We start from the raw sequence: 12,442 nt of genomic DNA, 5'->3' as shown, positions 1-12,442 counted from the left end.
CTACTAATAGCAAGCTCTTGATTTGACGAAATCTGGAAATATTCATAGTAGCGCAACAGATTATATGGTATCAAGACGAGTACATGCCTCCTGGTAATCGCTGTGGATTTCGACAGCCTTAACTGAAGAGTTTTAATGACCAAGTCATTTCAGCATACATCGAGCTGAATGTTTGGAATTTGTAGATATGTATGCACCCTATAGGCAGTCAGATTTACTTAATTTCTAGAAGGATATACTGGGATTTTAATTAGAGGAAACTTACCAGGACTTCAATCCCACGCATAAAACAACATTCTCCGAAGGACTGGCCACGGCGACCGCATGACTGGCAAACGTTTCTTTTGCGCTGAATAGTTCTCTTAATGACTTCTACAGCCTATAATAAGAATGATTAATAGCTTTGATAAATACCCTAGATGACGTCGGAATCTATTATGCTTACAATAGATGCCGCGTCATCGCCATATTCCCTCGCATTCCAGACAGTACGAAGCGGCAGTATCCCATGGTACAACCATACCGACTCGCTGCGCAACGACTGACCACTACCAGGCTGGTTAAGGTCCTCTATAAGCCGCTCAAAATTGATCAGGGGCATCAGCGCTGCCAGCATTTTGGGAAAAGTCAAGGACGTTTCCTCAATGCAGACGAATGAGCTCTCGGCAATCAACACAGGGATCCCACTGATTCACCTACACAGTGCCGGATCGTCTGTCATCATAATTTGGGGTATTTTGTAGGTATCGTTTACTTAGGGCTAAGCCATGGGTTGGCACAGCGTTGATTGCACAATGCAGGTGCCTGAGCAGTCTGGAGTATGGTGTCCACTCATCACCTGGTGCCATAGATATCGTTTCCAGCGTAAAAGGTGCAAGCTGGTCGATGCCACAACTGAAAGAATATCCTGTGCGTCTATCCATGAGATCTTTCTATATTATAGAGAAGCAGACAGCCCATTTTCGGTTTGAATGGTTCGATATACATGCATATCATCGTTCGATCTTTACTCGAGGTGTAAAAGCCATTCGCATTCGTCACCCACATCGATGTGTTTGATCCACCTTGAACTGCGCGAAGGATACGCAAAACAGTCTCTCTTCCAATGCTGGAGTTGTGAAATATCAAGTAGCTACGGTAATTCCGGTAGTCTTTGATATATAGTTTTTGACATGGGAGCCATAAACTGCATGCGCGCTGAGATAACAATGGTTCGGGGCTTGGACAGCTGCAGATAGTTCCATAATAGGTCTGTCAAATGGTAGCTCTCTCTGACTTTCTCTCCAGAAACGATTTCTTGCATTCGGTAACATTCACATATCCATGCTTGTTGAAAAGAGTGCTGGTTTCGGTGCTGACAGTTCTGAACCAGAATCCATCCGAGTCGATGTCTGAATTCTTTGCCCTAAAATGTCTTCAACACACTCGGTGGCCTTTAACCACGTGCTTGCACTGCAATATTGTAGCTGATTTGTGCGGTTTTGATTATCTGACAAAAGGCCCAATATATTAAAGCTGTACACAAGTAATACGCCAATCCGGCTCTCATGGTAAGCTCAAGTGTGGCATTCCGTATATGGATGGTGCTAAATCATGCAAAGCCGAGGCTTAGTGTGTTTAAGTGATCAATAGCGTGGGTTTGCATGCGAATGCTTGACATAAATCTTATTGGAGAATGATCAAGTAGTGGGAAAAGCCATTCAATGTAGCAGAGAACTCTTAGGACTAAACCTGTTTTCCCCTTAACGATGCCTATACCCGTATTTGGTCACTGTCGTGGCAGACGGCAAGGGCATTTATACGACTTGGTTCGTAGAGTAGCGTCAGACGACCAGTGGGAACAGCTTTGTGTGGTTGGCAACTTAATTGACACACATTCTCGTCGGTCACGGCGTTATTTTCATCCTTCGGGGTGAAGACATGCAGTTGTTGTATACCATGGCTATCATTTCTGGATATCCATTGATATGCTGATTTCTGCATCTGGCTAAGACCAGTATTGCTAGGAGGCAATTGAGTTAGAACTTGAATGTTTCAGAGGATTCGTTTTCGTGATTGACTGGATCCAGAATGAGAGGCCCGAGGATTGCTCGTATGTATACGTTGTCCGCACAAGGTAGTCATTGAAGGTAGTTGCCACTGCAACTTTCCATGAGGTCCCAGTATGATTAAAATATCCAAATCAGGCCATGCTAGCCAAGAAACAAGCCCTGGTAGATTGAGTCGTGCTCTTTTCTGATGACGGTTCCGGGTCAGTAGACAAACTGGTGTTATGGCACTATTGGATATCATCTCTCATGCATAAACCACAGGCCAGATCATCGCTTTTTATCCCCTGAATCTGCTTGGTAGGAAAGTAATATCCCATAAACATCCCGGCGTACAAGCCACACTTGCAACGATGATTGTAATGGACAGACGACTGCCACTTGGGAGTTACCATCTGAACCAGGGATGATTTAAACGGTCCATGCTACAGCGCCTAGCGCCGAATCACCGAAAACTGAATTTGCATCGAGAGCTGTCTCTTCGACCATGATCTTGAGCTTAGAAATCGATAGATCAGACCATATTACCACAACGATAGTATTCAGCCCAACCCAAACCACCCCAAGCGCTAGGTGCGCTTTTCCGCAGCAGAAGTTTTCTTGGTAGCGTGCGCCTTTTCCTCCTGCACGGCATCGTCAGTTCCTCATGACTATCCGCTGCTCCTCAGAGTCTTCTGCCCGAGGCCACCGGCAGTTAACACAGGACTTGGCAGCGGGGACTGCAGGTTCCCACCTACTGCTAGATTCATTATGTGCCTTGGCTGGGGCGGTAGTTTGTCGTCCCCGATTCATCTATGCTGCCATGACGCAATAAATGGCCTTTGACTTCCTCTACCACAGTATCTCATGCAGGGAGCTGCTCTTATGGATCGGACCACCGCACGATGCCATGTCTGGTGTTTCTTTGGGCAGGGGCCCACCACACAGCCAGACCTTTTACTCACCGTGCACCGTTACCAGGTATCTTCGTCGTAGGTAGTCTTTACGCTATTCCTCAGCATTAACAAAGCGAGAAAAGCAATACTCGAGGTCTACTTCGACCTTCTAAGACACGGTGTCCTTAGGATTTGTTCAGGACAGACTAACACTGTCTAGGACATGATTCCTGAGCTTATACAGAGCTCCAAGCTCAGGTGGGTTGGAAACTTCCCTAGCCATGCTCATATTCTCCACGGCGATAAGAGACATGCGAAATAAATTCGGCCACAGACATCATGTTATAGTTGTCATCGTTCGGCTGAACGTTGATTGTGGTGGACGAGCCCGAATGCGTATGATTTCTCACAACCTGGTAGCCCTAGAATGGGCAACCTTAAAAGGCGTGATAGTATAGACCAGTCCATTCATATGCTGCGCCATATGGCTTTCTTGGGACGGAATTAATCAACAGTCAATGTCTAATAGGCGACAATTGCAGACATGATTCTGTACTTGACGTCTTTACTCCGATCGTGATCGTACGCATCAGAGGCCATTGGTGTGGCAGGTCGAGGATCAGGTATAGAGACCTAGGTAGCAGACACACTTCTACCTTGACAGTTGAGAGAAATTATGATCAATCGGGTGCTCTTTCTGTAGGTACATAGGGTTTTAGGCAAGCTGAACTGTCCAAAGCGTCAATGAAGTTCTAAGCCGAGTTTAGCATGCATGCTTCTCAGTGGAAGTGGTATTGCCCCCTTGGTCAGACTATTTGGTAACGCCATAAATATAAGATGCGTCATTATGGAGATTTAACATCCAAGCTTGTTCCAAAGCCCTACCTCGAGATAACTGGCGAAAGTTTATGGTCTGAGGAGCAGGAGGGAACCCCGATAGGAAATAGACCCGTGTGTATGAAGAAGCGTGCAATCAACCATACCCACAAGACACCAGTTCGACCACAGACGGTGCCAGCCACGTCATTCCCCAAACAACAGACGGTGTCCGACTGGAAAGGACGATACAAAACCCTCCAAGATGCGTAGACTCCAAAAAGGATGTTAGAGGTGTTGGGGGAAAAAAGGGGTGGGATGAAGGTGTCTTTTCGATCCGTTATGGCAATCACCACCGCCCGCTGGTATCTTGATATTGACAATCTAACGCTACCCCATCAACTCCGTCGGTGGGGGGCACAGGCTCGTCGGCAGCCGGGATGGAAGAGGGTTCAGAGAGTGCGTCGGCTTCGCCATCGGAGTCTCCTTTCTTCTGAGATTCCAATTGAGCCAGTCTAGAGCCGATGACTTGGCAAGCCATATTCATTCAGTAACTGGGTGAGGTTCTCCGTTTTCTTTCCTACTAGCAAGTTCCGCCACGATGTCCTTGGTCCGTTCCCAATTACTCCAATTTAGGATGCCTCTGCTCCCATAACTTCTTCACCAAGGCCACCTGGGCTTACACAGTGATATGATAAAGACATCGGGACAGCCTCTGTCAATGAGACTTTGAGCCAGTGCAATCCCCAGCTCGGCTTTGCGCGAGTGGTACAAGGATCCAGACGGATCCTTCTTGGTGTCATTCTCGAATTGCTTACGATGGAGGAAGTGGGAGAGGCCTGACAGAGCCCACGTTTGCTTTCCAAGCTTGACCAGCAGGGGTTTTTGGTGGTCTACCTTAACAGTCTTGGTGGGCTCGTCCTGTACATGAACCCTTGAATCCCAGTTTTTGTCCTGCTCGCGACTTCAGGCCAAGGTTGTTCGCCGTGCTCATCATTCTTATAGATCAGTTCGGAATTTTAGTTCATGCACAGTGTCCAGTCAACGAGTTCTTTGTAACAAAAGCTCCCCGATTCATTGATGAATGGTCAGCTGGTCCGTGGAGGTCATTCCCCTTTCCGTATCTTTCCACCAGCATGGCCGTGCGCAAGAGTACCATGATTGTCAAAACCGACTTCTGCCAAGTAGATCAAAACGATATATCGATGGCCACCAAGCAGCAGGGGTGGCTCAGATGTCTCATCAATAATCGTAAGTTGTTTGGTTGCTCAGTCCCCTTTCGCCTTCGGCTCGTGCAGGACCATGTCGTCTGAAAAATCGTCAATGTCCTCCGGCTCGGTTTCCGACGGCACCGACTCGTCGTCGCCCGTGGTCCGACTGCTGGTGCTCGGTGACGATCGCACATTGTGCTCCTGGGGAGTAGCTTGCACGTCATGGTACTGATTCTCCAGTCCGTGGCGGCCGAGCTTAGCGTCAATCTCCCGCATCTCGGTCGTCGACAGCGTAATATATGCGCCTTGGCCAAAGAACAGGCGGGGATCAGTACTGAACATAGCCGCGCTTTCGAACGCCCTGGTTGGGCTAGTGAGCTTCACAAACGATTGCCATTGTTAGTTCAACACCAACGAGTCTGGTGCCAGGAATACAAAGTCACATAGACAGAATGATGTATTGGTTTGAAAAGAGGCTGCTTGATTGGATCCATTATGCGTTTATTGGAAGTCTTCATTGTCTATCTTGTGGCCATCCAGCCTGAGACAATGGCCATATAAGAAGCAACGGCAGTATGTTGGCCGTTCCCTTGGATTGTATGGAATATAATCTGGAGCCGTTGCTGGTATTATGATATTATCCCAGACCGTTCTACTCGGCTTCGGGTTTTAGCAGCTCCTCCATCTAGCCGCTACTTCCAGACTTCTGTAGAGACCTGTTTGTGCGGCGTAGGGTCATTCGTTTCATGAGCTGTTTTAAATCGTAATGTATTAGGTTATCCATGTTCGCAAGGTACTGGTGTTGACGCTTACTTCTGGTATACCTCTGGTATGGCTAGTAGTAGTAGTGGTAGTAGTAGATACTATCCCCTTCCCCTGTGGAATCATGAAGATCGAGTGAAGCTTCAGACGGGCTATCTGGTGTCTTGTTGTTTCATAGTAGACGGCATGGAATACGAATAGTATTCAAAAGATAAGGTTCTTTCATTGATGTAGAGGGGAATACTTTTCTTGGAGCCTCTACTTTATCATGATTCGGGGTGGTTAGGGTTCCATTGTATCATGAGGATAGACTAGGCTTTGAGAATATAGTAGTTGATAGGCCATCCAAAAAGTCGGAAGCTAGCATTTTATCTGGGATCTTTTGAACTTTTATCTAGTATAGATAGGGTGGGCTTATTTTGTGAGTTTAAAGAAATCATTTCAGGAAGAAGAAGAGAAGAGAAGGAACGAAAGAAGCTTATATATACTATGGGATAGGTGAATAGTTGTTCTTAGGGGAATGATAGCATCGGAATGCACTGGATGTCATCCATCTGCTTCATCTATCCAAAACTTATTGAATAGACTCAGCAGCCAATGAATGATGTCGACACGACAAGAAGAATGAACAATGGAATGAATAAATTGATCTAGTCAATCATGGACCGTATTCACATCAGGCCATCCGAAGCACATAAAGTAAATAGTAGAAGATCGATCATCAGATCTAGCCACGGCCAAACAAGGTAGGAGACAAAGAATGCAAGGCTAAGCGACGAAACGGTTGCATTATTCGTTCAGCACAGCAGGACGAACATGAACCAGTATTAATACAGTATAATAGAAAAGAATGGGTGTGTCTATCCCGATATCAACACCCAGAGTAGGAAGAAGATCTGCACAAGTTAGCTGCCATTCGACCACCAAGTTACGGGATGAGCTTACCATTAGAACGCCAAACATCTTGGCGATGAGCCATCGGTTCCCGGATACCCGCGTCCAGTACTTCAGTAACTCGCGATGCGCTCCCTGCACGTTATCCACCACGTCTTCCGTGTTGGCATCTATCCGCTGGATCATGTCGGACTGCTCGCTGACCATCTGCGCAAGCTGGCCGAAGATACCACCCAGCTCGCTGATGGTGCGTTCAATCGCATCAATTGCCTCACCACGCCCTTGGATATAGGCGTTGCTCGTCTGGGCTTCCTCCATGACCAGTAGTTGCTGATCTGAGTGCATGGAGGGGCGGCCGAGTGGAGACGGGTTCGAGGGTTCCAGAGTCAGTAGATCGGAAGCGCCGCCCGGCTGGGGCGTCCGCCGTCCAGATGTGTTGTAAAGTGGGGAATCGGAGCGCTGCGTATCGAGGGCAGAATGTGTCTTTGAGGATACTGAGGAGACAAAGTTCTCGGTTCTGGATCGCGAGGCCTGGATGTTCTTTGTGCGCACTTCAAGGACGTCTTTGAAGTTGGCTCCCACATCTGCCAATTTTCCTTGTAGCATGACAACCACCTAAACCCATTAGCTTCATTCCGGTCTTTATATTGGTCGCACGTACATTGTCATTATGCTCTCCTTCCTGGTCCGCCTTCGACCGATTGCTCTTAGGATGTTGTGAAAGAGTAAGCGCTTGCAACGAGGCGATTTGCTGATTCAACGAGGCGAGATCTTGTTTGATCACAAACGTCAACTCGGAAATCTCAACCGGTCTGTCGTCAAAGAGTGTCTTTCGCTTGGCCACTGCGAATAATATTAGCGCCATTCATCTGACCGTCCAAAAGTCACTCACACTCGGCCAGTCTCTGCAGCTTCGCAGTCGTCGCCGTGATGCCTCGTCCAATTTCCACAGCTCTCCGGGCAAACTCCGATCGTCGTTTGCCACCCTGCCCGTCTGCGGAACCGTTTGCTTGTTTCCGCTGCGCATCTGTCAAAAGAGCCTGGCGCTGTGAACTGGCTTTGTTGGCGGCCATGCGCTTCTGGGCTTGACCCAGAATGGCGTGAAACTCGCCGGTACGATCTTGGATGGACGGGCCGGTCATTGTGTAGGTAGATGTAGGATCAATAGGAATTAGGCGAAAGAACGAGAAGTTGGTAGTCGGTCGCAATGCAGGCGAAGATGTACAGGGGTATAGCCGAATGCAGAACGAATGCGCAACGTGAGATTCCACGGAGTCGATCTAATCGATAAGGAGGCAACTGAAGACGTGTCCGTTGAGTGGTGGCGGTACAGCTTAAGAAAGAAAGAGAGCGGAGAGGCACAGATTGAAGGTAAAGTGGGAGGATTACAAAAGGGCCATATCAATCAACCGAGACCAGCATCGACCACCGTAGAGGCACGGGGAGAGAAGATGGAGAGAGAGTGGACGAGCGAGAAGCCGACGTCGCCAGCCCGTCTTCCGTCCGTAATAGGAAAGGCGGAGGCTCAGCCACGTGCGCCCCAGCCACCCCAGTTTGTCACTAGCCACAGGGGCAGCACCAGCCACCTGGTGCCCCAGGCGTCAGGCTCCCAAACCGGTCCAGCAGCTTAACTGAAAGGAGTAGAGCTTCTTTCTCATTATTAGATCCCGATGGAGTCTCAGGGGCACATCGCAATCAGCCTATCTTATCCCGCTGGCGATTAACTTCATTCAATTCCCTTCCGTACCCCATCCCCCAGACTCGTGTGCCTCCGTCCCCATTCTGATCGCGATCAGACGCCGCCCATCCCTTCCTTCGCTGCTAAGAATAACCCCCATTCCACGTAACGCCGCTGCTGCGCTGCCCCGTGGCTTGGGCTGTCATCGCCATCCTTGCTCCCACGTCATCTGGTGCAACCATCCTCTCTCGTTCTCCCGCGTCTTCCGTTCAACCTCGCAGCACCTTCGCATCCACGGTCGCTTCCTCCATACACCTCTCAACCCAGGTCTTTTGCATGTGATATGCCGATCGGGCACTTACACCGACTATTCGATTAATGTTCATAGTCGGGTTGACACGGTCAGACTAGTCAGCAATGGCACGCCAGTTCCAGCCTTACGAGCCGGAGCTTCACAAACTGTAGGCCATGCGTATATCTTACTTGCAGGTCCCCGCACGTAACTAACTCTGCCCTGGGTCCAGCTCCTCAACGTCCTCCGATAGCCCAAGCTCTCCTTATCCACGCGGCGGCACCCCGCTATCCTTCAAACCGAATGTGAATCGGGCGAAAACGAAACGTTGGGTCGAGGCCAAAAAGTACTCGTACGATGGGAATGATTGGGGAGATGATGAGTACGGCGAGTATGATGATGAGGATGAGACTCCGCCTGTTCCGCAGCCTCCCAGCATGAACCAAAGCACCGGAGATATCCCTAGCATGTTCACGAGAGACGTGTCTCGTCCACCCCTACCTTCAGCAGATCGGTCGAGATCCATGGATCAGGTGGCAACACTAGATGCAGCTGGTGCTGGAGCGCATCGTAGCCTCTCTGCAGACCGCATGGCGGCCGCTCCAAATAACAACCGGACTGTCCCTATTGTGCGCCCGGCTGAGATCTACAAGAGGATGAGAGCGGAAAGTGCTGCTAGACAGCAGGCATCTGAGGCCGGATATTTTGTTGACAACCCGGGTGCGGCGCCACCTGGAGCGCCAGTGTCTCAGGATACTGCGTCGACCTCTCACGAACAACAACCAGCGGCATCTCCCGGCGATCACATACTCCACCCGGCCCAGGACCTTACTGAGAGGCCATCAGATGCTGGAAGTACGCCCCACGGCTCCCGTCCTGCTGACGCATCTACACATGAGCCTCCCGTCATCCAGCTACCAGATATGAAACGTCTTTCTGGATTTAATCCTGATCTCTCACTCGGACCCCATTCTAACGCCCAGATAAATCCGGAGTCGGAGGGTCAGGAACATACACTACAGCACAATCCTTCTTTGGGATTCCGGTCGGTTGTTCACCAGGCTTTCGATGTGGAGACCCCAAGCACCACGGTGGACAGCATTGCTCGGTCTAACAGCGATAGCACCTCGGTGATTAGCCCGATTATACCCCAGCACAACCCGAGCGAGACCAAGACTCCTACGATTGTAGAAGAACCCGAAACCATCTCGACACCCAAAGAAGAACCAGGAAACATGGTGTTCAAGCCCGGCCACCGTCGAGATTTGAGCCTTCCTAGCCCAAATAATAGCCCATCTAGAACACCGGTTATCGCTAGCGTCGAAGGAACTGCGCCGTCTGCGGTCGGGGAAATGGCCTCGAACACTCCAGACTCGCCCCAGAACATTATTGCAAGCCCGCAGAAAGCAACGGTGCAATTGCCAGAGGCTGGCGACGGTCTTCCCGCGCCACTTAGCGTTGGTACCAGCCATCCTCCCTCCGAACCTACAATCACCACTGGGGACGGTGTCCCAGTAATCATTCCATCCTTCAGTACAGACAACTCGCCCCAGGACACGGAGAGTGATCGGCTGCGGAAGGAAATCATTCGTTCTTTGAGCCGGGAGAACACCCCGTCGGAAGATCCAGACCATGAAGATGAGCGCCGCCTGGAAGCACCGCAACAGGACAGCAGTGTTATGCTGGACGAATACGAGCGTTACTGGACGAAGGAGGCCTTGCCCACTTCTCGCGACGGTGACCAACCTCCTGATTACGGGAGTCCCTCATCTGCCCCTCAGGATACGCCCACACAACCAAACCCTCTCACTGCCGCACCAACACCTTCAGCGCCAGCCTCGAAGCCGAAGCTGACCAGGCGATTCTCTTGGGAATCTTCGTCTTCTGGCGAGGCTGCACCCGATCCAGGCGTTCAGTCCCCGCCCGTGCCCATGCCCGGGCAATTCCCGCCCACCGAGGACCGCCCGCAGCTATCAGAGATACCTCCCATTTCAGAGCCTGTCGTCGAGGAACGCGAAGCAACCGAGCCGCCGTCCACGGAGAAGCCGAAGCTCACTATCGTGCCTCCCGTACCGGACGATCGCAGCATTATCTCCGATGGGCAGTACCTCCCTGAAGTCTACAACGCAGAAGTCATTCCCGACTCTCACGCAGACGAGGGTCCACAGACAGGCTCCGACCGGGGGGCATCGCGAGTCATGTTCACGACCCCGGCGACAGTCGAGCCGACACTACTTGGATTCCGTGAAATACTGGCAATGAAGACGTCAGAGGAACGCGTTCGGGCCTTTAACGACACCCGGACGAAGTTCGGAACCATTGATACGGGTCTGAACCAATGGATTTCCGTCACTGTCCAGACACACCCAGAACACAATGATGTGGTCGAGAAGAGCACGAAACTGACCAGCACTGATGCCAAGGCGCCCGTCTCTCGAGGCAAATTCCCGAAGTTGGCGGCTCTTGGTAAAGCTGATCTGTCCCCATCTGGCTCGGGGCACGCGCGACGGCCATCGGCGCCATTGGGGGCAATGATGAACAAACAGCAAGTAGAGCAACGCGGCAAAGAGCTGCTGCACACGGCGGGAGTTTTGGGTGGGCGCGCAGGCGAGGCCGCCAAGGGATTCTTTGCTCGCAGCCGGAGTAAGTTGAAAGGTGGAGGGAACGACAAGGTAGATTCTTAATCTCTTTACTGATAATGATGGGCGGTCTGGCCAGCGAGCGGCACGCTCGGCCTGTTCTTTTTTGTTGTTTCTTGCCTGTGTGATTATGTTGCTTGATACCACGCTGTAATTGGTCAGATCTCAGTGCCTCAGAATGTGACATGAATGATGTCTTCACTCCTCCTTTTCGGGTTTATTTTGCTGCGTCTTATCGCCTCTAATGCGGGGATATGTAGGGATTCCAGGCCTCGCGCGGCTATCGTCGACCGGTGCCCCTGTCGGAGCTCCAGCAGGCAGCCGACCTGGATCCTTCAGGAACCAGGCCCAGCCACCAGCGCCATAGCATCCACTTTGGAAGCCTTCCGGTCACCGGCGCTTCTCGACCGGCGGGACACCATCGGCTGAGCTGGGGGGTGAAGCGGAAGGAAGTCCCTCGTTCTGAGAGCGACCCAGTAGCCATTGGCGAGGATCGCCGTAGGGCATCCATTCACTTGGGAGCTGTAGCCCGGGAGTCTTTCCCGTCTCGCAAACCGGCACCCGCCCGTGATCCTCGAAAGAACATCGCTGGAGATGAGCATGAACAGCAACAGGAGAGACTTGATGACAGCGGGACTAGCCGGATCCAACTGGCCCTCAATGGCGCGCCACTGGCAACCCCTGGTCAGCCCGGTCAGGCCGGACAAAGCGTGTCGGGCCAATTAGATGGGGTGAGGGACGGCGACCAGGCTGGTGCTGGAGGCGATGCTGCGTTGCCCCCTGCAGCCTTTGTTCAACCTCGGCGGGGGTCAGTCCAACCATCAATCTCGTCATTGGGCACTCAGGATGCGGTTGCTGATCCTCCCCTCGCCCTGGCGCTTAACGGTGAGAGCCTCGTTCGCTCGGGAAGTGAATCGGCTGAACTGACGGCTGTCTCCCTCGCAGCGCCTCTTGCCTCGTCCAGTCTCTCTCTGCCCTCCATCGTCGGTCATCACCCCGACCTCGAGATGGATGCGACCGGTAATGATCGGTCTTTGCTGCGTCCGCTCTACGGTCGTCATCCACCTTCGGGCCACTTACGAGTCAGCAGCATGTCCTCGCTGAGGCCAAGCCGACCGTCGAGTCGGGATGCGACCTCAGGAGCGAACTCCCGATCGCAGGATTCCACCCCGCACGCGCGCCTGGCCGCGCTGAAGATGAAGTACGGCGACAAAATCCGGGACATTC

The 12,442-nt window shown here is 51.4% G+C and overlaps 5 protein-coding genes across 5 annotated transcripts; 2 read left to right on the top strand and 3 right to left on the bottom strand.

Moving 5' to 3' along the window:
* Positions 1–3: 3 nt before the first annotated feature.
* An02g13010 (hypothetical protein) lies at positions 4–616 on the bottom strand (the record flags this gene model as incomplete). The annotated part of the gene is made up of 5 exons (XM_059746727.1): positions 4–32; positions 84–122; positions 159–198; positions 266–379; positions 446–616. 5 exons carry the CDS (start codon positions 614–616, stop codon positions 4–6), a joined length of 393 nt encoding a protein of 130 aa, XP_059600121.1.
* A 2,316-nt stretch (positions 617–2,932) lies between these two features.
* On the top strand, positions 2,933–4,012 carry An02g13000 (hypothetical protein; the record flags this gene model as incomplete). Its single annotated transcript, XM_059746726.1, has 4 exons — positions 2,933–3,019; positions 3,144–3,181; positions 3,466–3,622; positions 3,761–4,012. The coding sequence occupies 4 exons, from the start codon at positions 2,933–2,935 to the stop codon at positions 4,010–4,012; spliced, it is 534 nt and encodes a 177-aa protein (XP_059600120.1).
* Positions 4,013–4,282: 270 nt separating this feature from the next.
* An02g12990 (uncharacterized protein) lies at positions 4,283–5,226 on the bottom strand (the record flags this gene model as incomplete). Its single annotated transcript, XM_059746725.1, has 4 exons — positions 4,283–4,345; positions 4,442–4,693; positions 4,800–4,916; positions 5,041–5,226. The coding sequence occupies 4 exons, from the start codon at positions 5,224–5,226 to the stop codon at positions 4,283–4,285; spliced, it is 618 nt and encodes a 205-aa protein (XP_059600119.1).
* Positions 5,227–6,572: 1,346 nt separating this feature from the next.
* An02g12980 (uncharacterized protein) lies at positions 6,573–7,748 on the bottom strand (the record flags this gene model as incomplete). Its single annotated transcript, XM_001400392.3, has 4 exons — positions 6,573–6,608; positions 6,658–7,221; positions 7,268–7,449; positions 7,499–7,748. 4 exons carry the CDS (start codon positions 7,746–7,748, stop codon positions 6,573–6,575), a joined length of 1,032 nt encoding a protein of 343 aa, XP_001400429.1.
* Positions 7,749–8,057: 309 nt separating this feature from the next.
* An02g12970 (uncharacterized protein) lies at positions 8,058–12,442 on the top strand (the record flags this gene model as incomplete). Its single annotated transcript, XM_059746724.1, has 5 exons — positions 8,058–8,158; positions 8,271–8,783; positions 8,830–11,219; positions 11,378–11,430; positions 11,476–12,442. Coding segments are annotated over 5 exons (4,024 nt in total), but the record flags the coding sequence as incomplete, so codon positions are not given.

This window comes from Aspergillus niger, assembly GCF_000002855.4.
Source record: "Aspergillus niger supercontig An02".
In the NCBI taxonomy this organism is placed as follows: domain Eukaryota; kingdom Fungi; phylum Ascomycota; class Eurotiomycetes; order Eurotiales; family Aspergillaceae; genus Aspergillus; species Aspergillus niger.
Note: the sequence above shows the minus strand (reverse complement) of the source record. Positions and strands in the feature narration are given on the sequence as shown.